The following is a 25,483-nucleotide window of genomic DNA, read 5'->3' as shown; positions in this document are numbered from 1 at the left end:
GACAGGCCCCGGCCAGGAGCGAGGGACCCACAGTGACCGAGACCCAACCCTCCCTGGTGGTTCTGTGCCCCCAGCCAGTCCCTGTTCAGCTGTCATCTGGCCTGGTTAAGACCTTCACCTCCCTCCCTGTCCCTCTGCTCGAATCATCTGTTTTATATCAGCTGCCAAAGGAATCTTTCTTTTTTTTTTTTTTTGTCTTTTTGCTATTTCTTGGGCCGCTCCCGCGGCATGTGGAGATTCCCAAGCTAGGGATCCAGTCGGAGCTGTAGCCACCGGCCTACACCAGAGCCACAGCAACGCGGGATCCGAGCCGCATCTGCAACCTACACCACAGCTCACGGCAACGCCGGATCCTTAACCCACTGAGCAAGGGCAGGGACCGAACCCACAACCTCATGGTTCCTAGTCAGATTCATTAACCACTGCGCCACGACAGGAACTCCAGGAATCTTTCTTATTTATGTATTTGTTTATGCTTTTTAGGGCCGCACCGTGGCATATGGAGATTCCCAGGCTAGGAGTCGAATCAGAGCTACAGTTGCCAACCTGTGCCACAGCAATAGCAGATCCCAGCCGCATCTGTGACCTACACCACAGCTCACAGCAACTCCAGATCCTTAACCCACTGAGCAAGGCCAGGGATCAAAGCCGCAACCTCATGGTTCCTAGTCGGATTCATTTCTGCTGCGCCACGACGGGAACTCCCAGCCACCAAAGGAGTCTTTCAAAGCCAGCTTCAAACCCATCTGAAAAAGCTCTGCTTCCTACAGAATGAAGTGGCACCTCCTTGGCCTCACGTGCCAGCCCGTCCCTGCTCTGAGGCTACCACTTTGCTAGGCTTGCCCTTCCCTGCTCTCAGGGACCCTGGACCCTGAGCTTCAGTCACACCTGACTGTTCCCTGTGCTTGCCCGCCCAGCACTCGGTCCCTGTTCTTCCTCTGCTGGGACACCCTCACTGCTGCCCTCCCTCTTCCCCCACCACTGCCCACAGAAGGTTGCTCGAGCCCCCCCCAATCCCTCCTTCCTGTGACGCTTTCCCAGCCCCTGTCCCCTACTCGATTAGAAGGTCCCTGAGAAGGGAGTTCCCGTCGTGGCGCAGTGGTTAACAAATCCGACTAGGAACCATGAGGTTGCGGGTTCGGTCCCTGCCCTTGCTTAGTGGGTTAAGGATCCGGCGTTGCCGTGAGCTGTGGTGTAGGTTGCAGATGCGGCTCGGATCCCGCGTTGCTGTGGCTCTGGTGTAGGCCAGTGGCTACGGCTCCGATTCGACCCCTAGCCTGGGAACCTCCATATGCCGGGGGAGCGGCCCAAAGAAATAGCAAAAAGACAAAAAAAAAAAAAAAAAAGAAGGTCCCTGAGACCAGGACCATCACCTGCTCCTCTTCATGAGCTCCTGCCTCATGGCACCCACCACAGACCTGATTGAGTCAATGCCCCACCAAATGAGTGAATCGCACTGGGTTTGGTAAAATGGCCCGTTCTCAAGGGTGCCATGGAAGCAAAGATTTGCTCTACTGACTGCTGAGAAGACAGGGAAGTCTGTGATCTTCCTCAGCTTTGGCCTGATGCTCAAGGCCCTTGATGCCCAGGGCTCCTTCCTGCCCCTACTGTGGCCACAACTGCGCTGTCTGTCCTCTCGCCCCTGCCCCCAGGCCTGGCACGCGTGGGCAGTGATGAACTTTGAAGCTGTGCTCCATTACAAACATCAGAACCAAGCCCGCGACGAGAAGAAGAAGCTGCGCCACGCCAGTGGGGCCAACATCACTAACGCGGCCACCGCCGCCACCACAGCGGCCACCGCCACGGCCACCAGCACCGAGGGCAGCAACAGCGAGAGCGAGGCCGAGAGCACTGAGAACAGCCCCACCCCGTCTCCTCTGCAGAAGAAGGTCACCGAGGTACCCTCCCTTCCTCCTCCATGAGGGCCTGAGCCAGGCAGTAGGAGCTCTGCGGGTGGAGCCCTCGTGGGCTTATAGGAGCCCGCGGCTCTGCCCGGATGAAGCTCGGAGATGTGGCTCAGCCACCGTCCAGCACTGCGTGAGACGGTGCTTCTGTGCATACACTTGCCTTTGGGGAGCTGGTGGAGGCTGCACTGAAAAATGAGGTCTTTGTCGGGCTTCCCACATGCGTGAGCCCCTTCCCTGGTTCCTGCACGTGTGGGCCGGCTCTGCACATCCGCAGGCTGCTTGGCGCACGGAGCCCGGCCGAGTCTGTCCTCTGTCTTTTTCTCTCCCCTTCCACCTGCCCGCGGGCTGTCAAGCCCTGAGATCAGCATGTTCAGGGCTTTCGCCCCACCTCCTCTGCCACCCTGTTCAGGAAGCCACCCTTAGCCCGAGATGCTAACAGTTACAGCCATTTACTGGGTGCTTGCTGAGTGCCAGGTGCTCAGGTGCTCAGCTGAGGGCTTTTTGTCCATAAAACTAGTTTAATCTGCATACCCACCCATTGAGCTGAGTACTGCTTAGTATACCATCACACCCATTTCACAGACGAGAAAGCCGAGGCAAGAGTGTCACTAACACGTCCGTGTTCCAACAGGATTTGTCCAAAACCCTCTTGATGTACACCGTCCCTGCTGTCCAGGGCTTCTTCCGTTCCATATCTTTGTCACGAGGCAACAACCTCCAGGACACACTCAGGTACCAGCGAGGGGAGGGAGAGCCTGGTGGGCCTTGCAGTTGACAGGGCGCAGAAGCCACGCGGGTCCTCTTGCCCTCCCCATCCTGATGAGTGTGTCCCGGTGCAGCAGCTGACCAGGCTCCACGCGTGAGGGAGGAGAAGGGGCCCGAGGACTCTGCCGTGTGGCTTGTTATGAAGGAAGGGAAACCAGCAATTGCCCACAGTAGCGCTGAAATCCCTTCAGCTTTTAGAGGCGACTCTGGCACAGACCAGCCAGCCCAGGGGCTCTGGGTGACATGCCCGCCTGCATTTGGGGATCTCCACTGGCTAAGTGCCAGGTTTCAGGTTGCTGCTGTGCTGTAGGAGGCCCTTTCTACACATGCAGCCACTCTCCACGGGCGCACCTGTTAGGGTTACGAGCTAAGACCACGGGGTCCCTCTCTGCTCACTGGAATGCAGTAACCATTCACTTGGGACAGTCCTCCTGTCTCCGGTCCAGCGCTGCCCGCCAGGCACACACCCGCTCCCAGGTGGTCCCGAGACCAGATACACAGGGGAGCCACCGATTTGGGAGCCTACTGGTTCTCTTCTCCAGAGTCTTAACAATGAAAAAAAAAAAAAAAAGCAGACAAAACCTCATGAGTGAAATGGTCTGGACTTTCTCTTTTTTATTTTCCAGAGTCCTCACCTTATGGTTTGATTATGGGCACTGGCCGGATGTAAACGAAGCCTTAGTGGAAGGGGTGAAAGCGATCCAGATTGATACCTGGTTACAGGTGAGGCCACTTGGTCACAGGTGAGGATGGGTCAGCTCTCGCTCCTTAGCTGTCTGCTCCTGGACTCACGTGCTGTTGGGAGTAGGAGGGAGGCGTGCCCTGTGCGGTGGGGAGGAAGGAGGGGTCGGTCCCAGCTCAGGACTCTCTTTCTTAGTTCCTTTTATTTTTATTTTTTCGTCTTTTTAGGGCTGCACTCGTGGCATATGGAAGTTCCCAGGCTAGGGGCCCAGTCGAAGCTGTAGCCGCTGGCCTACACCACAGCCACAGCCACGCAGGATCCGAGCCAAGTCTGTGACCTACACCACAGCTCACGGCAACACCGGATCCTTAACCCACTGAGCAAGGCCAGGGATCAAACCCACGTCCTCATGGATACTAGTTGGGTTCCTAATCCCTGAGCTGCAGCGGGAACTCCTTCAGTTCCTTTTAGAGAACTGAAAGGAATGAACCATTTCCAACCCCAACAGCATCGACCAAACAAGTTATAAGAGCTTTTGGTTGCTCAGAAGAATAACTGGAGTTGTCTCTCGTCTCATGCACTACATACTGTTTTTCTGAATACAGGTCATACCTCAGCTCATTGCAAGAATCGATACACCCAGGCCCTTGGTGGGGCGTCTCATTCACCAGCTTCTCACAGACATCGGTCGGTACCACCCCCAGGTACGCGGAGACCCTGGTCAGTTTCCCCTCGAACAGTTGCCCTTGGATTTGGTGGGCAGCCTTTCCTAAAGCTGCTCCAGAGACATGGCTGTCCCGCTGGCGGACTCAGGGACCCAGGGCCTTCTGAAAAAGAGGGCTCCCCCCAAGACGGTGTGGCCCCCGCCTGGACGCAGATGAGCGTCCAGGTCAGGCTCACCGTTTCTCCTGGCGTCCTCCGGAAAGATGGAGAGGGGCCCCCTTTCCCATGCATTTGCCAGCGTTCCTTCTGTGCCTGCTCCAGGCCCTCATCTACCCCCTGACGGTGGCGTCTAAGTCCACCACCACCGCCCGGCACAACGCGGCCAACAAGATCCTGAAGAACATGTGCGAGCACAGCAACACCCTGGTGCAGCAGGCCATGATGGTGAGTGGGCCTCGCCGCCGCGCGCACCTGCCCGTCTCCCAGCCGGGCCCTTCCCGGGGGCCCACCCCAGCGCTTACCCTGTCTGCCCAGGTGAGCGAGGAGCTGATCCGAGTGGCCATCCTCTGGCACGAGATGTGGCACGAAGGCCTGGAAGAGGCGTCTCGCTTGTACTTCGGGGAGAGGAACGTGAAAGGCATGTTCGAGGTGCTAGAGCCCCTGCACGCCATGATGGAGCGGGGACCCCAGACCCTGAAGGAGACCTCCTTTAACCAGGTGCGGGCCAGAGCCTCCGCCCTCAGGACCCCAACGCCTTTTTTGGGTTTTGTTGTTTGGGGTTTGTTTTTCGGAGCCGCCCCAAGGAAATGGAGTCCCCTGGCCAGGGATCAGATCTGAGCCGCCAATGCAGCAACGCCAGATCCCAGCGCTCCCGGGATGCCGCCCAACCCGCTGCACCACAGCGGGAGCTCTAGGATCCCAGAGCCTTTAGCAGACTCCTCTCCCCATAACCTTTCTGCTCCCTAGAATAACATAGTATGTTCTGATGCATACGACACCAGGAATGTAATTGTCATTGGGTTACAAGAGTCCTCCCAAAACTAACTCCCGGGGTCGTCTTGTCTCTTCCAACCTTACTTTACCTGAGCGGTTGCAGAGCTGAATGCTGCAGAGCTCCCCCTGCCGAGCCCCCCGGGCCAGCGGCTTCGGCCTGGCGCGCTCCCGAGGGGTGCTGCAGTCTGCCTGGGGAGTCGGCCTGCGGCTTGGTCAACACACGTGACAGCGTGCGACTTTCCCCTGCGCTCGCTCTCAGGCGTACGGTCGAGACTTAATGGAGGCCCAGGAGTGGTGCAGGAAGTACATGAAATCCGGGAACGTCAAGGACCTCACCCAGGCCTGGGACCTCTATTACCACGTGTTCAGGCGCATCTCGAAGCAGCTGCCGCAGGTAGGGTCTTCCGGTCCCGGCAGAGTCGACTGTTGTTCCAGTGCTTTGTCTTTGACTGCCTGTGGACACTCTGACTAAGCCCCCAGCCCCGGGTCCCTCCTCTGCTTGCAGGCTTTGGGACCAGTCATTGCTATTAGCAATCCATTAAAAAGACTTCAGTGGCATTTAAATTCCTCCCTGGCGGCAGAAGACTGAACCCTGTGGTTTATTCACAGCTCACATCCCTAGAGCTGCAGTATGTTTCCCCCAAACTCCTGATGTGCCGGGACCTTGAATTGGCTGTGCCAGGAACCTATGACCCCAACCAGCCCATCATTCGCATTCAGTCCATAGCGCCGTCTCTGCAGGTCATCACGTCCAAGCAGAGGCCCCGGAAGCTGACACTTATGGGTAAGGACCCTGTGCAGCCTGGCCCCTGCCTCTGCCCAGCTTGGCTGAACCCCTCCCCCTTCTGACACAACCGAGTGCTGTCCACACTGCTGACCTGTGAGCGGCTCCATCTCTCCGGTTTATCAGAGATGAGGACAAGTGGGGTGTCTCCCTGTAACATCCTCCTCAGGATCCCTAGCTCGTTCACACAGTTGTGCTTATTTAAGTGAAACGTGGAGTTCCCATCGTGGCGCAGCAGAAACAAATCCGACTAGGAACCCTGAGGTTGTGGGTTCGATCCCTGGCTTCACTCAGTGGGTTAAGGATCCGGCGTTGCCGTGAGCTGTGGTGTAGGTCACAGACGTGGCTCGGATCCCGTGTTGCTGTGGCTCTGGCATAGGCCGACAGCTACAGCGCCGATTCGACCCCTAGCCTGGGAACCTCCATATACCGCAGGAGCAGCCCTAAAAAGAAAAAAAAAAGTGAAACCTAACAGCCCTCCCCAGGTAGGTGGAAGGGAGTTGTACAGGCCTGCGAGGTGGAGACCTGGTCATGTGGCAGCTGTCGGGGACTGACGAGGCCAAGAAAGAGGCCCCAGATGCAAGTGCAGCAGGCGACAGGCAACGTCGAAGGAAGGGCGTGAGCTCTTGAGCGCCTTGTTCGGTCTCACGCTGTCTCTTTGTGGGAAGCGGTTGTGTAAAGTGAACAGACTGAGGGAGAAATCGGTTCCAGGTAGTTTCATGCTCTGCTGGCCCTCTGCCGCCTCTCCCCTTTCACAGTGCTCAGGGGTGGGGTTTTTTGTGGTTTTTTGGCCCCATCCACAGTGTGTGGAAGTTCCCAGGCCAGGAATCAAACCCATGCCACAGCAGTGACCTGAGCTGCTGCAGGAACAACACTGGCCCCTTAACTCACTGGGCCACAAGGCAGCTCCAGTGCTCAGGTTTTTTGTTTTTTCTTTCTTTTCTAGGGCCACACCTGCAGCACATGGAGGTTCCCAGGCTAGGGGTCTAATCGGAGCCTCTGGCCTACGCCACAGCCAGATCCAAGATCCGACACAACGCGAGATCAGAGCCGCGTCTGTGACCAACACCACAGCTCACGCCATAGCAGCAGCAACGCTAGAGCCAAGCCGTGTCTGCAGCCTATACCACAGCTCACAGCAACACCAGATCCTTAACCCACTGAGCGAGGCCAGGGATTGAACCTGCAACCTCATGGTTCCTAGTCGGATTCGTTAACCACTGAGCCACGACGGGAACTCCAGTGCTCAGGTTTTTTAAACAGAGTGATTAGTCACCAGCACCAGTGAATGGTGGTCCACAGGTGATCGCCTGTCTGTGGGCTGATGTCTTCTGATACTAAAACCTGTGCTGCTCAGCTTTCAGCAGTGTTTACTTAGAGACTTGAAGGAGTTCCCATTGTGGCTCAGTGAAAACCCGACAGGTATCCATGAGGATGTGGGTTCGATCCCTGGCCTCCCTCAGTGGGTCAGGGATCTGGCGTGGCTGTGGCGTAGGCCAGCAGCTGTAGCTCTGATTGGACCCCTAGCCTGGGAACCTCCATAGGCCAAGAGTGCGGCCCTAGAAAAACGAAAAAATAGAGAGACCTTAACGAAGAAACTGTTTTTCAAGATGTGAGCTGAGTTAGGGGCGCCCCCCTGCCTCCCCTGCAGACCCGAGAGGGCAAGGAGCCATCCCAGGCTGTAACCTGGAAAGAGAGGCCGTGCCCTGGAAGCTGCAGCTCAGACAGAGGGAGCAAGCAACTCAGAACCGCAGCCCACCAGTCATCAGGGGCCAGCACCCTGACCTCTCCCTCCTCCCACCCTCTGACCGCCTGCTGGTGCCCTCCTTGGCCAAGCCCACCAGGGAGCCCAGGGGACGTGGCCACTAGGGGTCAGGCTTCGCAGGTCAGAGGAGGGCAGACGCTATTTTATTTTATTTTACTTTTTTTTTTTTTTAATTTAATTTGAACATCTCATTGAGCCTCATAAGGAGGGCCATCCTTTTCATCCGTTCTGGGGAGGTTTCTTCCGTTCGCAGGGAACGCACAGCGGGGCAAGGTATGAGTGGGCTCTGGTGAGTACCGTGGTGGCCCACCAGCCAGTGAGACGGAGCCCCTGTGGCCCTCAGTGACTGTCCCCCCGTCCCTCACAGGCAGCAACGGCCACGAGTTCGTCTTCCTCCTGAAGGGCCACGAAGACCTGCGGCAGGACGAGCGCGTCATGCAGCTTTTCGGCCTGGTCAACACCCTTTTGGCCAACGACCCAACGTCTCTCCGCAAGAACCTCAGGTATTCAGGGGGCCGTGAAAATGGCACGGATTTAAGAAATGTTTTCGTTACTTCTCACACCCCTTCAGTGGTCAGGTACTTTGACCAAAAACGTTATAAAATGAGGTCCCTGACAGGAAGTCAAAAGAGCCAAGGTGTCAAAGAGAAGAGTTCTCCTAGTTTTAAGGGCCTCTCGTGGGAAAAGCCTATACTGACCTGCACAGGATCCAGAAAGGAACACCTCGTGGCTGTTAGACGGGAGATCCCCAAATCCGATGTGTTGGAGCCACTGTGGGCTGACAGCCGGCCCGCCCTTCCGACCCCGGTCCGCTGTGACTCCTCTTTCTCTTAGAAATGAACAGCCCGTGGGGAGGTCGTTCCCTCGAAGCCGCGAGTTTGCTAGGCAGGTGGGGAGAACCGATGGGGCCTTCACGCCATCAGCGCCCCGGCTCTGGGAGGCTCGGTCCTCTGCAGAAGCCCCCCCCCCAAACACCTCACAACAGCCTGTGCCGGCAAGTTCATTAAAAGCAGTTTGCATGAGCCCAAGGGGATCAGAGGCCCGCTCTGTTTTCTGTTCCTTGACCCTGCCTTCCTGTGGGTCCAGCATCCAGAGATATGCCGTCATCCCCTTATCCACCAACTCGGGCCTCATCGGCTGGGTCCCCCACTGTGACACGCTGCACGCCCTCATCCGGGACTACAGGGAGAAGAAGAAGATCCTTCTCAACATCGAGCATCGCATCATGCTGCGGGTATGTGCCGAGGCTGCCAGACCAGCCTCGAGTGTCTCGGAGGCAGAACTCCCAAGCCAGGGAAGCTGCACAGAGAGGCTTTGTTCATTCTTCTGCACGTGTCCGTCACGGAAAAGTATTAGAGGGAATTAGCTGTTGACGAAGCATTAATGATGTGAGTCCTAAAGCAGACAACCTTCTCTAAGGAACAGAAGGCCCCTAAATCCCAGAAATCAGGTTCCCATCACCCTGCGTGAGACTGGGCGGTATTAGGGGCCAGGCCCCATGTGCGTACCAAGTCCGAGTGTGCACAGAGCCCGGGCCGTGTGGGGAAACAGTGTGTAGCAGATGTGTAATAATAAGAACAAGAATCGCCCGTTCCCCAGACCGTGACCCCTCCTCGGCTTGTGCCGAGGCCGGGCCTCCTCTGTCAGTCTTGGGCCCTGGCGCTTCCCGCGGTCATCGGTTAGAGTGGCCACTGCTCTGCCTTATTGCCCTCCTTTTGGCTGCGGTGGCGAAACTAGAACCCAGCTCTGCCTGGCCCCAGAGCCTCGTTTCTTCCCGGGTGGAAGCTGCCTGCCTCCAGCTGTGCTCTCAGGCAGTTGTGTCCCATGCAGATGGCTCCGGACTACGACCACCTGACCCTGATGCAGAAGGTCGAGGTGTTCGAGCACGCCGTCAACAACACCGCCGGCGACGACCTGGCCAAGCTGCTGTGGCTGAAAAGCCCCAGCTCCGAGGTACAGCAGCCCCACCCTTGGCACACCCACTGTGCTGGGAATGGCTTTCTCATGTGTTCCTGCCAGCCGGTGGACGAGCCTTCGGGACGAGTAGCTGTCGATGATGGGCCGTCTGTGTAACAGACATCGAGCGGGCGAGCCATGCCATCCAGCAGAAGTAGCCCTGTAGTTTAATGTTACTTGCCGTAGTATTTGAGCTCATTATATAGTAAAGCTAGTAAACCTTTTTCATATGTGTTACACATTTTCTATGTATTTGGTTTTTCAGTTTTGTTAATAATATGTTTCTTGGTTTGGAATTTTTTGGTTTTGCTTTTGTCTTTTGGCTGCCCCACAGCATATGGAGTTCCCAGGGTGGAGATCAGATCCAAGCCACAGTTTGAACCTAAGCAGAAGCTGTGGCAACGCCAGAGCAATAAGGTGTCGTGCCCGGTCAGGGATCAAACTTATGTCCTAGCGCTCCCAGGGCACCAGTGATCCTGTTGCACCACAGCAGGAACTCCTCGTTTTGTTTCTGATGTACATTTTTAAATACCAGAAGTTAATAGATTTTTAATCCTTTAGAGTTTCTTCTGTTGGCTTTATATTTAGAAAGGCTCTCTCTACCTCAGGATTACATTATCTTGTTACCTATATTTTCTTATACTAGTTATAAGATTTGTTTTTACATTTAAATCCTTAACCCAATGTGGACTCTTTTTTTTGTCTTTTTAGGGCTGCACCCATGGCATACGGAGGTTCCCAGGCTAGGGGTAAAATCAGAGCTGTAGCTGCTGGCCTACACTCCAGCCACAGCAACATGGGATCTGAGCTGCATCTGCGAGCTACACCACAGCTCACAGCAACCCCAGATCCTTAACCCACTGAGTGCGAGGCCAGGGATCAAACCCACAACCTCATGTTGGGTTCGCTCACTGCTGATCCACAACAGGAACTCCAATATGAGTCTTTTCTTAATGGCTAGTTTCATATATCCAGATAGTTTTCCCAGATAAGTTTTGGGATTATTTTGTCAAGGTCTTGAAAAAAAGTGCCACTGAGTTTTTATTGAAATTAAATTAAATGTAATTTAAATAACATTTCAGCCTTTTTTTTTTGTCTTTTGTCTTTTCAGGGCCACACCCAAGGTATATGGAGGTTCCCAGGCTAGGGGTCTAATCAGCGCTACAGCTGGCCTACGCCAGAGCCATAGCAACACCAGATCTGAGCCGCGTCTGTGACCTACACCACCGCTCACGGCAATGCCAGATCCTTAACCCACTGAGCGAGGCCAGGGATCGAACCCACAGCCTCATGGTTCCTAGTCGGATTTGTTTCCGCTGCGCCACTATGAGAACTCCACATCTTTTCAGTCTTAAAAGGACATCCTTAAATGGATGTTTTTATTTGCTCAAGTCTTTATTTTTTCTTATTTTCTTTTTTGGCTGCCTTGCGGCATATGGAGTTTCCAGGCCAGGGATCAGATCCAAGCTGCAGGTGCAGCCTAAGCCACAGCTACAGCAATGCCAGATCCTTAACCCACTCTGCTGGGCTGGGGATCAAACCTGCATCCCAGCACTCCCAAGATGCCATTGATCTCGTACCACAGCAGGAACTCCAAGTCTTTATTTTTCTATGCAAAGTTTATTTATTCATCTACGTGGTATGCATTTCTAATGAAGTTGATTTTGAGTGTAGTTTATTGTAATGATGAATGGGATTTTCATTTCCTGTAATTATAAATGGGGTTTTTCTTCTATTATATGTTCTAACTGGTTATTGATAGACTGTAAGCAATTGAAATGATTATGTTGACAGCAGTTGAAGTGTCTAAAGCTTCAATTCACATGAGCTCCTGTGTTCTAGGTGTGGTTTGATCGAAGAACCAACTACACTCGCTCTTTAGCAGTCATGTCCATGGTTGGGTATATTTTGGGCCTGGGCGATAGGTGAGTGAATCTGTTTCTTTGAGCCTTCTTTCTCCATTATAGTTTTCTTGAATGGTTTCATTGTGTTTTCCAGTGAAATTTATGACCGTTTGATAAATACTTGTATTTTGTACTCTAGGCATTTTTTTTTTTTGCAGCCTCAACCTTAGTCCTCTACTGATTATCCATGCGAATAGAACAACACGTCAAACTAAAGTAGTTCAAGGGTGCTACTTTCAGGAGTTCCCGTCATGGCTCAGTGGCTAGCGTATCCGACTAGGAGCCATGAGGTTGCGGGTTCGATCCCTGGCCTTGCTCAGTGGGTTGAGGATCCAGCGTTACCGTGAGCTGTGGTGTAGGTTGCAAACGCGGCTTGGATCCCGCGTTGCTGTGGCTGTGGTGTAGGCCAGCGGCTGCGCCTCCAATTAGACCCCTAGCCTGGGAACCTCCATATGCCGTGGGAGCAGTCCAAGAAATGGCAAAAAGACAAAAAAAAAATAAGGGGGTACTACTTTCTCCATGGGTTGGTTTAATGTATTAAAAACCATATTTAACCCAGTTGATTTTATGGATTCAATAAACATTTATCAGTCACCACTTTGCTAAGATAAGTAATTCCATTTCTATAATGGAAACCAACCAAAGTAGATCCTTCTGATGTTTCTGCATAATAAATGTCATCCAAATGTACTGAGTGAAAAAGTAGCTTAGGAATGTTCAGAAATTAAAAAAACAAAACAAAAAAAACCCCTAGCATTCTACTATTTTTCTCCTGAGATCATGTCTTATGCAATTATTTGAGAGTAAAAAAAAAAACTTTATCCCACAAAAATAATAAATTCCTGGTGTTCGCACCATGGGGCCGTGGGTTAATGATCCTGCTTGTCTCTGTGGCCTTGCTGGTTTGATCCCCAGCCCAGTGCAGCAGATTAAGGATCCAACGTTGCCGCCCTGTAACCAGAGACCTTGGGGGAAGCACGTTTTCGTGGTATCGTGGGGCAGCTTGTGATTCTCACAGATATATTCTCCTCTGAGGCCTACCTAGAGCAGGGCTTGGCAGACTTTTTTGTAGAAGGCCAGATAATGACTATTTTAGGCTTCACTGGCCATACGACCTCTGTCACAACTGCTCATTTCTGCTTAAAAACGGCCTGAAACACCACACGGACAAGTGTGGGGCTGTGGTCCAGGCAAACTTGACTCACAACAGTGCGGGCCCAGCTCGACCTGGCCTGTGTGCTATCGTTTGCCAGCCTGTGGCCTAGAGCATCACAGACTGGTCAATTTGTTCATCTGAGCTGCTCTCCTGACCCCTCCTGGTCTCTCTTCTGTTTCTCAAAGACACCCATCCAACCTAATGCTGGACCGGCTGAGCGGGAAGATCCTGCACATTGACTTTGGGGACTGCTTTGAGGTGAGCGCGTGTTCACAACAGCCCGTGAAGCTCCCCTGCCCCGATGACCCCTTTCCGCCCCCTCTGGCCACTTAGGCAAACGTAAACCCACCATGCATGAGCCTCCCGCCTGCCTCTCTTGACTAAGGCGACAGAAAGTCAGCCTCACAAATGAAATCCGTGCTCTCTCGTACTGGCTGGAATTAGGCTCAGGCGGGGGTGGCCGGGGGGGGGGCACTGTTCGTGTCCCCTTTGTAAGCGGAGGGATCCCTCATCCCCCACTTGGCCTGCTGGTCGAAGGCCTGGGGCCAATGCACACTTGTCCTTTTGTTCCCTCTCCCTCCTCCCCCTTTCCCTTCTCCCACCTCCTCCCCCCTCCCTTCCCCACCTCTTTTATTCATTTATTTATTTTTTAGTTGTCTTTAAAATCCCAGAGACAAGTCCCTTCACTAAAGTCAAGCCGCTTCCTTTCTGTGCTCTCATTGAAATCAGTGCTAGTTAGTGATGCAAGGGAAAGCCCCCTGCCTGCACCTGACTTCTGCTCAAAAAAACAGCCTAGGAGTTCCCGTCGTGGCGCAGTGGAAACGAGGCTCGGATTGCTGTGGCTCTGGCATAGGCTGGTGGCTACAGCTCTGATTAGACCCCTAGCCTGGGAACCTCCATGTGCCACGGGTATGGCCCTTAAAAAAAAAAAAAAGAAAAGAATGTAACCAGCAGACTTGGTCTTTCCCTTTATCACGCTTAGGTTGCTATGACCAGAGAGAAGTTCCCAGAGAAGATTCCATTTAGACTAACGAGAATGTTGACCAATGCTATGGAGGTGAGTAGAAATTGGTCATGAGCTGCTTTGAAATGGGACCCGTGCCAGGATGACCTTCTCTGAGGGCAGGCTTCCGTATTAAATCTCCAGTTCCCCCAAATGCCCAGGTTATTCTGTAGTCGTTTTCTGGTATTTTCCATTGTGTTCCATGGGAATGATCAGTCTGTGAAAGTCTTCACCAACCTTTACCTCAGACCTTGTTTCCTGTGGATCCCAGTCCTTTGCTCTGGAGACGTTTCCGGCCTGATCCATTAGTGGTGGCCTATGTTTTCTTCCTAAGTGGGGTCGTAAGGCCTGCGGGGGCCAGGGTCAGTGACATGCGTGGTGAGCGGCTCTGGCCCTTTTGCAGGTCACTGGTCTGGATGGCAACTACAGGATCACATGCCACACGGTCATGGAAGTGCTTCGGGAGCACAAGGACAGCGTCATGGCCGTGCTGGAAGCCTTCGTCTATGACCCCTTGCTGAACTGGAGGCTGATGGACAGTGAGTATTAGCTCGTGCCTGAGAACTGGAGTCTGCACCTCCCAACGTGGGAGTGTTGGCGTGCTCCGTGTCCCTGACCTGTCCCCCTCACACCCGGAGCCTGAGGCGCTGCCCAGCCACCTGCGTTACATTTTCACAGAGCAGCTCTGGTGGCTGGAAATGAACTTTGCAAGTATTTTTATTAACTAAGAAAACTCCAATCATGAGTTTAGAAGCTAGTTAGTCTTTTTCAGGGTACATTAAGTGCTTGAGTGATTTTGGGGTGAGTCTTGTGTTGAGAGCAAGATCTTATGGGAGATCCAATCAGTTGTGATTTTGTGATTCGGGCCAGCAGCGTCTCCATCTCTTTTTCCTACCTCCTTAGAGGGTGTTTACTGGCCAGAGACATCTGCTCTCTGTGATTGTCATACTTGCGCCTTGTTATCTGGTTTCCGTGGTCTGAATCCAGCTCCGTCATCTAAAGCATCCCTCTGAATCGGCTCCCTGAGCTTCCATCCCCGTTTACTCTCAAGCAGAGCAGTACGTCTTTGGTTCTCTCTTAGGCCTTACAGCTTGGGGGAAATTACGTCTTTATGATTCTATGAAAATAGATCATCCAAGCTTTTTTCAGGTCAAAGCTTGAAGCACCTTTTAACCCTTCCTTCGTTTCTCTCCCTAGCAAACACCAAAGGTAACAAGCGATCGCGCACAAGGACGGATTCCTACTCTGCCGGCCAGTCAGTAGGTGGGTGCGTCCCACGAGGGACTGCAGAGCCTCCTGTTTCTGCAGCCGCGGGTGCTTTGTTACCCTCAGTGGTAGCAGATGCTGAGTATGAGGACAGGAAACATTTCTCCCAAGAGGGTCTTAGCAGTGAGAGGTTTACAGAGATTCCGTCACTGCTAAAACATCACATAATAGGCATTTATTTAATTTCAAAAACTCAGTCTAGAAGTACTTACTGAGCACCAAGTGTCTAATATATATATATACATATTTTTTCATGTAATGCCTCGCAGGAAGGAGTGGGTACCTAAAGCTTAGAAATTTTGATCAAACTAATTTTTATCTGTAAAAACACAATTCGGAGTTCCCATCATGGCGCAGTGGTTAACGAATCCGACTAGGAACCATGAGGTTGCGGGTTCGATCCCTGGCCTTGCTCAGGGGGTTAACGATCCGACATTGCCGTGAGCTGTGGTGTAGGCTGCAGACGCGGCTCGGATCTTGCGTTGCTGTGGCTCTGGTGCAGGCCGGTGGCTACGGCTCCGATTCAACCCCTAGCCTGGAAACCTCCATATGACGTGGGAGCGGCCCAAGAAATAGCAAAAAAAAAAGACAAAAAAAAACACAATTCAAAGTATGCCTGAGGGGTGTTCCCGCTGTGGCACAGCAAGATTGGTGGCGTCTCTTGCGCTCTAGGACACAGGTTTAATCTCCAGCCTGGTACAGTGGCTTAAGGATCCCGAGTTGCTGCAACTGCAACCACGGATCTGATCCCTGGCCTGGGAACTCCAGCCAAAAAAAAAAAAGAAAGAGTATGCCTGAGGGAGTTCCTCCTGCAACGCAGCAGAGTTAAGGATCTGGCATTGTCACAGCAGTGGCTCAGATTCAGTCCCTGGTCCCGGGAACTTCTATATGCTATAGGTGCAGCTAAAGGAAAAAAAAAGTATGCCTGAATATGAGCCAGTGTTTCGCAAGCCTTTTCATGGTGTCTGGGTTGGGATAATTACTAGCTGTATATATTACCCTGATCCTAACGCTTTATTAATAGCTCAGAAATGGGAAGATAGAAACAGCGGAAATGTCCTCACATTGCTGCCCGAGGAGCCAGGAAACCACAGGGTACACGTTTCCAAGAATCAGAACAGGGTTCCAAGAAGCTAATGCCCTTCCAAGAGCCAGAGCGGGGTTTGTGTTAAGTGACCCCGGAGGTCCTAGAGGAAAGCCGTGTGACCTTACTCCTCCCTTCTTCCCCTGGTCCCTGCCCCGAGCCTAACCCTCTGACCCCTGCCTCTGGCAACATCCGGTGCAGCTCACACTTTGGGATACTGTTGGGATGTAAAGGAGTAAAGCCTTCTCTACAAACACCTCTGGAGCATTTGCAGCTAGTTACTTAGCTAAGCCAAGTAATGTGTAGAAAGTGCAAAAAGAATCCCCTGAAGACACGCAGAATCCCATTGTGGAATTGACCAAAGTATTTACATGATAACAAAGAGAACAGTGGGCACTGCCCTGTGTGCTCAAGTACTGTGCTGGGTCTCAGACAGGAGTTACCTCTCTGAGCTGCGGATGTTGCAGGGGCGCTTGGGTTGGTGGAATTTAAGCTGAGCCTTACTGGGTGGAGGGAACCTGGATGGAAAGAAAGGAGGGTCCTGGGCGAGAAATCAGGATCCCGAATTAGTGTTACCTGTAAGTAGCTAGGACTCCGCCCTGGACACCTGGACACCACGGCAGGATTTCTGAATATACCTGAGTCACCCAGAATGTCGGGGTGCCTTGAACAGACGACCGGTCTCAGCCAAATGTGTGATACTTCCTGGTTTTACTCTCAGGGTCCAGCTCATACATACGTTACCGGGTGACTCTCGAGGGCTGCCTATGATGGGCACAGGGGCACTGGGACAGCCTGTTCTGGTGGCGCCAGGTGGTGGTGAACCCGGTTATTTTTATGAGGCTTAAGAGTTAAGTTCCAGGGAGTCATTAATGAAAGTATTATTTGCTGAATGGCACAGGGAACTATATCCATCACTCGTATGGAACATGATAGAAGATTATATGAGAAAAAGAATATATATATATATGTGTGTATGCCTGGCTCACTACAGCAGAAGTTGACAGTACAGTGTAAATCAACTGTAATAAAATTTTTAATAAAAAAATAAATATTAGGAATTCCCGTCGTGGTGCAGTGGTTAACGAATCCGACTAGGAACCATGAGGTCGCGGGTTCAGTCCCTGCCCTTGCTCAGTGGGTTAACGATCCGGCGTTGCCGTGAGCTGAGGTGTAGGTTGCAGACGCGGCTCGGATCCCGCGTTGCTGTGGCTCTGGCGTAGGCCAGTGGCTACAGCTCCGATTCGACCCCTAGCCCGGGAACCTCCATATGCCGCGGGAGCGGCCCAAAGAAATAGCAAAAAAGGCATAAATAAATAAATAAATAAATATTAAAGAAAAACATAAAATAAATGAAAGTATTATGACTTCAGTTTAAAGGCCTATGGTGTACAAAGGCGATATGTAAATAATGTCATAATTCTGATTCTAGACTCTTCTCCTGAAGCCCACAGTCAGTTGAGGGTGACCCTAAAGCCTGTGAACTTTTTTTTAATGACTGTGCCCGCAGCATGCCGAAGTTCCCAGGCCAGGGATCAAACCCGCACTGCAGCAGCGACCCAAGCCACCACAGTAACAATGCCAGATTCTTAACTGGCCGAGTCCCTGGGACATACCCCCCGAGGACCTTTTCTCCCCAGAATTGATGTCTCAGTTCCTCTAGGAAATAATATTTCAGTCATGTGCGTGTCCCATTGAAAGCTAATTTTCTTTATGTTGTTACCGGTTGTGTCAAACCAAACAAATTGTGTTACCCCGTCTTTGGCTCATGGCCTGTTCTGTAAGTCAGAACATTCTATGAGTGCTGTGTATTTGCAGCGTCGTGCTTTGCAGACTGAAGGACGTTTCCCTGCATGAGGAGTCTCCCTTCCTCTCTCCTTTCCCCTGAGGCAGCGAGGCACATGCTGAAGGGAAGAGGTCACGTGCAGAGGCAGCGCTCAAACCTCGGAACAGTGGCTTCTTGGTGCTGAATTTTCTGCTAATTGGTATTTTTTCCCTCCTAGAAATTTTGGATGGTGTGGAACTTGGGGAACCAGCCCATAAGAAAACGGGGACCACAGTGCCAGAATCTATTCATTCGTTCAGTAAGTGCAGCCTCTGAGGAATCGCACCGTGGCTGGCCCATTGAGAAAACAGCAGCTGTGTGTACCATGAGGGGGAGCGGCCAGAGGCAGCAACAACACCGCCTTTGAGCCGAAAAGCCCTGTGAATTTCTCGTTATGTTCTGAGGACAAGGGAGACAAAGAGGAAAAAACTGCTCAACACTTAGCGCAGTGAATGTCTGAGACAAACAGGGCCGTCCACTGAACCTGCTGTGATGATCCAATCTTACTGTCATTTCACTTTTGTGTCTTCCAGTTGGAGATGGTTTGGTGAAACCGGAGGCCCTAAATAAGAAAGCTATTCAGATTATTAACAGGGTTCGAGATAAGCTCACTGGTGAGTGTGTGTGCGTGTTTCCTTAAAGGGTGGTCAGCCTGGGTTCTGGTGGTATTGGTGCCTAAACTTTGATCCTGAGCTGCGAACTGGACGGTGCCCGAGGTTAAGGACGCTCGCTGTCTGACTCTCTCTAAGGACCGGTGGACTTCCTTTAGGAAATGTTGTTACTCTGGCTGTTACAGTAGCAAGTAAAGGTCTGTTGAGTTCAAAGTCAGGCAAGTTGAAGAAAAAAGGTTTTTTTATCCTCATGGCTTGATACTCGAGCAAATCTGACCACTCGATTCATCGCCCGTCTGACCTGAGGAGCTGCTATGGAGTGGGGAGCAGGGAAGGGGAGAAATGAGACCTTAGGAACAGGAGCCATGTCACATGGACCAGATGGTGTGACATGGAGGTGGGAGGCAGGGAGGCCAAAGACCCCAGCCCCCACCCCTGGTTGTGTGACCCCCGGGCCTCTGTCTCTTCACCTGGAAGATGACAAGAATGCCTCCCTCAATATGTAGGGAGAATGAAATGAGACGAAGGAGACCCAGCCCTGAGCATCAGGGTCTGGCGAGTATGCTTTGTCATCAAGGTATATTGATTCATGAGCACCTGTAAGTGCCAGCTGCTGCAGCAATGGTGTTGGCAAACACAGGTTCCTTGGCTTCATGGGACCTAGAATCTAAAGAGGACTACTGTCAGGAGTGGAAGACAGAGACTGGGGGAATTTAAGTTCAGAAGTTCAGGAAATGCTTCCCTCAGCAAACTACCCATGAGCTGAAATCTGAAAGAGGAGGAGTTAGGGAAAGGAAACAGCACGTGCAAAGGCCCTGTGGTGGGAAGGAGTACAGCAAGGAAACAGGTCAGAAAGCCTGCTGGTCTTTGCTGCCTGGGAGAAAGGCGGAAGGAGCACAGTGCAAAATGTTTGGACTCTGAGTGAGCCAGGACCACATCACACAGGAACTTATATTTTTATCCTGTATCTCATGGGAGGTTGGAAACCTCTAGAGGGTTTTCAGTGGAGAGGCGGGGAGGGCCAGGGTGAGTTTGCAGCCTGCTCTGGCTGCAAGTGGAACACAGGCCAGAGGGGAGGAGGCCGCTGACACAGTCACGCAGGCTGGACAGGGTGGCAGCAGAAATGGGTTCATGAGATCTGTAGGAGGTGGAGTTCCTGGAAACGAATCCAACTAGCATCCATGAGGATGCGGGTTCAGAGGGTTGAAGATCCGGCATTGCCATGAGCTGTGGTGAAGGTCGCAGACGCAGCTCAGATCCTGTGTGGCTGTGGCTGTGGCCGGTCGTTATTGCTCCGATTTGACCCCTAGCCTGGGAACCTCCATATGCCACGGGTACAGCCCTGAAAAGCACCCAAAAAAAAAAAGAAAAGAAAAGAGGGAGAGATCTTTAGGAAGTAAAGTCCAAAGGATTGATGAGGGGGCATGTGGGGCGGGGAGGGGTCAAAGATGGCTCTGGTGACCTTCTGGGAGCTGTGGCGAGCTGACAGCTGGACTAAAGCAGCTGAAGAGAAGGAAGCGAGAGGGAAGCAAGGAACGGAGACAGGTTTCGGCAGCCTGCACTCCCAGCTGCACAGGGAGGAGACAGGTTTCGGCAGCCTGCACTCCCAGCTGGAGAAGGAGCAGCTGGATGGGAGGCTCCTTTTTCCTGGAGTGGGAGAGAAGGACCCGTTCTTTCAGCAAAGGGAGGATGTGAGAGGCAGGATAACCGATGCTACAAGGCTCCTAGGAAAGTGGGAGTTGGGAGTTCCCGCTCTGATGCAGTGGGTTAATGAGCTGGCTGGTCTCTGTAGAGGCGCCAGTTAAATCCCCAGCCCAGTGCAGTGGGTTAAGGATCCAGTGTTGCTGCAGCTGTGGCGTAGGTCGCAGATGCGGCTTGGATTCAATCCCTGGCCCAGGAACATACGTAAGCCATGGGTGTGGCCAAAAAAAAAAAAAAAAAAGCAAGCGAGCAGGAGACAGTGGATCAAAGTGCAGGTGAACTTGGCCTTAAATGGGAAGAGGGTCAGCTCCCGGGTAATGGGCAGGAAAAAGCAGGTCGTGTTGAACAGATCCAGCACCTAAACACTGCTGACGTGTCAGGGAACCAAACCCGTGCACAGTGAATCCGTGAACTTGGAAAGGGCATCTGTGGAGGGCGAGAAGCCAGAGGAGAGGCTAGGGGAGGGCAGAGGACATGAAATGGCCCTCATGGGGACAGCGAGGCACTTGGTGGCCAAAGCAGCAGCCAAGCCGGCCCGGCAGAGCCGAGTCCTGCGCAGGGCTGGAGCGCTCCCGCGTGTGTCGTGAAAGCAAGCGGCCCTGCGGGAGGAGAGGTGCAGGCTGGAGGCGGGGAGGAGTGAGAAGACCAGGGGGTTTTAGCTGCTTGCCTGACTCGAGGATGATTATGGGGGAGAAGAAGGAATCTTCAGCAGCCCGTTGGCCAGATCTCTGCCACCCTGAGCTCTGCCGACCGTAGGACCGGAGCCTCCGTAAACCAAGAACCAAGTCTGTGTCAGGAGGAGACTCTTCCCTCGGGTCACCGGGAGGTGACCTTAAAATCCAGCTGTCCGGGGAGTTCCCGTCGTGGTGCAGCAGAAATAAATCCGACTAGGAACCATCAGGTTGTGGGTTCCATCCCTGACCTGCTCAGTGGGTTAAGGATCCGGCGTTGCCACGAGCTGCCCTGTAGGTCGTAGACGAAGCTCGGATGCTGTAGCTACGGTGTAGGCTGGCAACTGTAGCTCCAATTGGACCCCTAGCCTGGGAACCTCTATATTGCCATGGGTGTGGCCCTAAAAAGCCAAAAAAAAAAAAAATCCAGCTGTCCAGAGTTCCCCTTGTAGCTCAGCAGGTAAAGAACCCGACTAGTATCCGTGAGGATAAGGGTTTGATCCCTGGCTTAACTAAGTGGGTTAAGGATCTGGCGTTGCTGTGGCTGTGGCGTAGGTCACAGATGCAGCTCCCATTCCCCCTCTAGCCCAGGAATGTCCATGTGCCACAGGTGTGGCCCTAAAAGGAAAATTTTAAAAATGACATAAAATCCAGCTGCACAGTCCTGAGTGAGGAGGAACCGATTTGGGCCACAGAGACAGTTAAGCTGAACGGGGATGGGGAGGGAGGGGGCAGGAGGGAGTTGATAACCAGATGCAGGTTGAATGCTTTTTTCCTCATGTCCTAGGTCGGGACTTTTCTCATGATGAAACCTTGGATGTCCCAACGCAAGTGGAGCTGCTCATCAAACAAGCCACATCCCATGAAAACCTCTGCCAGTGCTACATCGGCTGGTGAGCAGGCTGTCAGAGCATCTCTGTTCAAATGAGCAATCAGGACCCCACCCTGGGCCCCAAACCTAGAGCTGCAGAGAAAGATGGGGAGAGGGGCAGTCCATACAGGAAATCGTGTTTCACATCTCTTCAAAAGTTTGTGTTCATTGTGTGTGCTCATTGTTCCAAAAAGGAGAAAATGCCAAGATATGGATGCATATTTCAAGGGCAAACACCAAAATAAAAAAACTACCTTTCAAAATGGTTTAGAAGAATAGGTGGGAATTCCCATTGTGGCTCAGCAGGTTAAGAACCCAGCTAGTGGGAGTTCCTGTCGTGGCTCAGCGGAAACAAATCTGACTGGTACCCATGAGGACACATGTTCCATCCCTGGCCTCGCTCGGGTTGAGGATCTGGCGTTGCCATGAGCTGTGGTGTAGGTCGCAGACGTGACTCAGATCCCACGTTGCTGTGGCTGTGGTGTGGGCTAGCAGCTTCAGCTCCAATTCAACCCCTAGAGTGGGAGACTTCCATAGGCCACACAGGTGCGGCCCTAAAAAGACCAAAAAAAAAAAAAAAGAGAGAGAGAGAGAGAACCCAGCTATTATCCATGAGGATTTGAGTTTGATCGCTCGCCTCAGTGGGTTAAGGATCCGGCGTTGCTGTGAGCTACAGTGTAAGTCTCAGATGAGGCTCGAATCCCATGTTGCTATGGCTGTGGTATAGGCTGACAGCTGCAGCTACAATTCAACCCCTAGCTTGGGAACTTCCATGTGCTGCAGCTGCAGCCCTAAAAAGCAAAAAAGAAAAGTAAAAAAAAAGACTAGGTGAGGCCCCTGATTTTGCGGGGAGGGGTTCTTTTTGGATGGTTGCTGTCAGTTGGGAAATTCAGGAAGGGCAAAGGAGAAGCAGCCAGAGCGGATATGCAAAGACAGGCTTGCCATCCGGGATTGGAATCTCAAGGACCACTCCGGGGTCTGCTTTGATTGCTTGCCCGAGGCATGCTGGAAGGTGGAAACTTGAGAGCGAGGGTGACAGGCAAGTGTCCCTCTGGGGCCGCTGCAGCCGTCAGCCCTGACTGGAAATGATGAGCGCGTCCTACACAATTAGCAGTGGGAGGTGTCAGGAAGCATCCTGGGGGCATCGGACTTTGGTCTTTTCATTTTCAGTGTGTCCGCATAAAGCTTTGAAGCAGCCCAGATTATTAAAATATTCCTTTTCTCTCTGTCTTCTTAGGTGTCCTTTCTGGTAACCGGAGACCCAGACATGCCCACAGCCGTTCTCGGGAGGCGTTTGTACCTTGGTGTAGGCCTCCACTCAGCTGAAAGCGCGGCCAGAAAGTTGGGCCCTGTTAAATATTTTGAAATGTAAATGCAACGAACTACTGTATATTCAAAGTTGGTTTGCACCAACTTTCTAGCTGCTGTTGAAGAATATATTGTCAGAAACACAAGGCTTGATTTGGTTCCCAGGACGGTAAACACAGTCATGCTACAGAAATCAAGCCGTCGATTTTGGGGAACAGACGATCCATAACGTTAGAGATACGGGTTTGGACCTAACTCCCAGAAGAACTCCGAAGCGTCTGCTGACGGGAGAATGGCCTCGTCACTCCTCTCAACAAGGACACAGCGACTCAGCACAGTCACGAAGCCTCAGGTCTTGGAGGACATGGATTAGGATTCGGAACCGTAAGGAAGCAGGAGAAGCTGACTTCAGCGCCTTCACCCATCTCATTACCTCACTGGTTCCGCGGACAGCACCATCGACCTTTGCCAGACGGGCCAGAGCCGGTGGGGAAGGGCCTTCTGCCTCGCCCGTGCTGCTGTGACCACACACGGCCATCTGCGACCCCAGCCGCCAGGAGGGGGGTTCCTTCAGTTCACAGGCAGATGTGGGGGGCGAGGGGGGCGGTCACAGGGCAGCAGGGCCCATGCTGGCTCTCCCCAGCACGGTTCTGGGGGGGGTTTCAGTGAGGTCTGAATGCTCTGTGCTTAGAGCAAGGGCTTGGAATACACAGGAATGCTGTCATGGAGGTGCTGACACAGAGAAGGAAGGTCTAGCACGTGTTGGGAATTAGGAGCAAAAGAAATATTAAACTAAGTGCACAAAGTATAAAGTGTAGCCATGTCTAGACACCATGTTGTATCTGAATACTTTTTGTGCCAATAAATGACATCAAACTTTTAAAAACATGTATGTGAGTGGCTTTTCTTTCACACTCCCTCCACAGTCACGAGCACTGAGCACCGGGGGCCTCGCAGGCCAAGATCTGCATGACGAGGGCCCCACCCTCAGGTGGTCACAGGCCACACGGGCAGAGGCAGCATCTCGTAGGAGCAGGCTGACTCATCACCAGGTTAAGAGCCACGTGCAGGCGCTGGCCTCCCGTGGGGGCACTGATGGCTCTGGGCAGGCCGAGAAAGCCAAAGAAAGGGGGGCACTTGCCAAGGGGTTAAAGGAGGAGCGGGAGGAGTCCCCTTGGTGGCACAGTGGGTTAAGGATCCAGCATTGTCACAGCTGTGGCACGGGTTCCATCCCTGGCCCTGGAACGTGCACATGCCATGGACACAGCCACAAATAAAGGGTAATGGGAGTTCATGAGCTGAAGCAAGTGAGGGCGCTCTCAGTAAAGAAGAGGGGTGAAAGTACACGGCCTCGCAGGAATGGCAGATAGTAACCTGAGCCATGTTAGACGGCAGTATTCAGCTGTTTTATACATAAAATTGCACTTTCAGAGCAACTGCTGTGGCGCGGTGGGATTGGTGGCATCTTGGAAGTGCTGGGATGCATGTTTGATCCCCGGCCTGGCACAGTGGGTTAAAGATCCAGTGTTGGGGGGTTCCCGCAGCAGCACCGTGGAAACGAATACAACTAGCATCCATGAGGATGCCAGTTCAATCCCTGGCCTCATGCAGTGGGTTAAGGATCCAGCATTGCCATGAGCTTCGGTGTTGGTCTGGGAACTTCCATGTGCCGCACCCGTGGCCCTAAAAAGAAAAAAAAAAGATCCGGTGTTGCCCCAGCTGAGGTCGAAGCTTTGGCTTGGATCTGCTCGTGTAATCCCTGGCCCAGGAACTCCATATGCCACAGGGCAGCCTAAAAAGAAAACAACAGCACTTTCACACATTTGGACCTCATAGTTTAGCATGTCTGGCTCAGTAGTCAGTGGAGAATAAAAGGTATAGGAGGAGCTCCCATTGTAGTTCAGTAGGTTAAGGGCCCAATGTTTCTGTGAGGACGCAGGTTCCACCCCTAGCCTCACTCATGGGTTAAGGATCCGGCATCGCCGTGAGCTGCAGTATAGTTCAAAGATGCAGTTCAGGTTCAGATCCATGCTCCCATGGCTATGGCACAGACTGCAGCTACAGCTCCAATTCAGCCCCTAGCCCAGGAACTTACATCTGCTGAAGGTGAAGCCATTAAAAAAAAAAAAAAAAAAAAAAAAAGGAATAATAAAAGAAAGAATAATTCGGACTAAAAAGAGGCTGGAAAGTAGAGCCAGGCCAAACTGGCCTGCCTCATAGTTCTGGCAAAGCGTTTGAATCTAATGCTGTGACAACAGGGGACCATGTGAAGGTTTAAAACAGAGAAGTAGAATCTGAGTAGAGTTTTGAAGAGAAAAGTGGTGTCACGGGTAGAACGAAAATTAAAAACTGCAAAGTAAAAAGGCTGTTGCAATAATGGGAGAGGGAGTTCCCGTCGTGGCGCAGTGGTTAACGAATCCGACTAGGAACCATGAGGTTGCGGGTTCAATCCCTGCCCTTGCTCAGTGGGTTGACGATCCGGCGTTGTCGTGAGCTGTGGTGTAGGTCGCAGACGCGGCTCGGATCTAGAGTTGCTGTGGCTCTGGCATAGGCCGGTGGCTACAGCTC

At 52.5% G+C, this 25,483-nt stretch overlaps 1 protein-coding gene across 1 annotated transcript in view; it reads left to right on the top strand.

Annotated features, from left to right (window-relative positions):
• The window catches only part of MTOR (mechanistic target of rapamycin kinase), a 125,666-nt gene extending 101,863 nt beyond the window's left edge, over positions 1-23,803 (top strand). Inside the window, exons 39-58 of the mRNA XM_047791785.1 lie at positions 1,653-1,898; positions 2,539-2,639; positions 3,299-3,395; positions 3,960-4,058; positions 4,339-4,461; positions 4,552-4,734; positions 5,270-5,404; positions 5,620-5,794; positions 7,927-8,062; positions 8,646-8,793; positions 9,390-9,512; positions 11,358-11,440; positions 12,761-12,833; positions 13,558-13,632; positions 13,982-14,117; positions 14,776-14,841; positions 17,932-18,012; positions 18,287-18,367; positions 21,524-21,629; positions 22,845-23,803. Coding sequence (XP_047647741.1) covers positions 1,653-1,898; positions 2,539-2,639; positions 3,299-3,395; positions 3,960-4,058; positions 4,339-4,461; positions 4,552-4,734; positions 5,270-5,404; positions 5,620-5,794; positions 7,927-8,062; positions 8,646-8,793; positions 9,390-9,512; positions 11,358-11,440; positions 12,761-12,833; positions 13,558-13,632; positions 13,982-14,117; positions 14,776-14,841; positions 17,932-18,012; positions 18,287-18,367; positions 21,524-21,629; positions 22,845-22,860 — 2,283 coding nt within the window. The 3' untranslated portion in view covers positions 22,861-23,803. The remainder of the gene's footprint in view (positions 1-1,652; positions 1,899-2,538; positions 2,640-3,298; positions 3,396-3,959; positions 4,059-4,338; positions 4,462-4,551; positions 4,735-5,269; positions 5,405-5,619; positions 5,795-7,926; positions 8,063-8,645; positions 8,794-9,389; positions 9,513-11,357; positions 11,441-12,760; positions 12,834-13,557; positions 13,633-13,981; positions 14,118-14,775; positions 14,842-17,931; positions 18,013-18,286; positions 18,368-21,523; positions 21,630-22,844) is intronic.
• Positions 23,804-25,483: the final 1,680 nt, after the last annotated feature.

The sequence above is a fragment of the Phacochoerus africanus genome, chromosome 8 (genome assembly GCF_016906955.1).
Source record: "Phacochoerus africanus isolate WHEZ1 chromosome 8, ROS_Pafr_v1, whole genome shotgun sequence".
Lineage (NCBI taxonomy): Eukaryota > Metazoa > Chordata > Mammalia > Artiodactyla > Suidae > Phacochoerus > Phacochoerus africanus.
The sequence above is the reverse complement of the archived record's forward strand: the minus strand, read 5'-3'. Positions and strand labels throughout refer to the sequence as shown.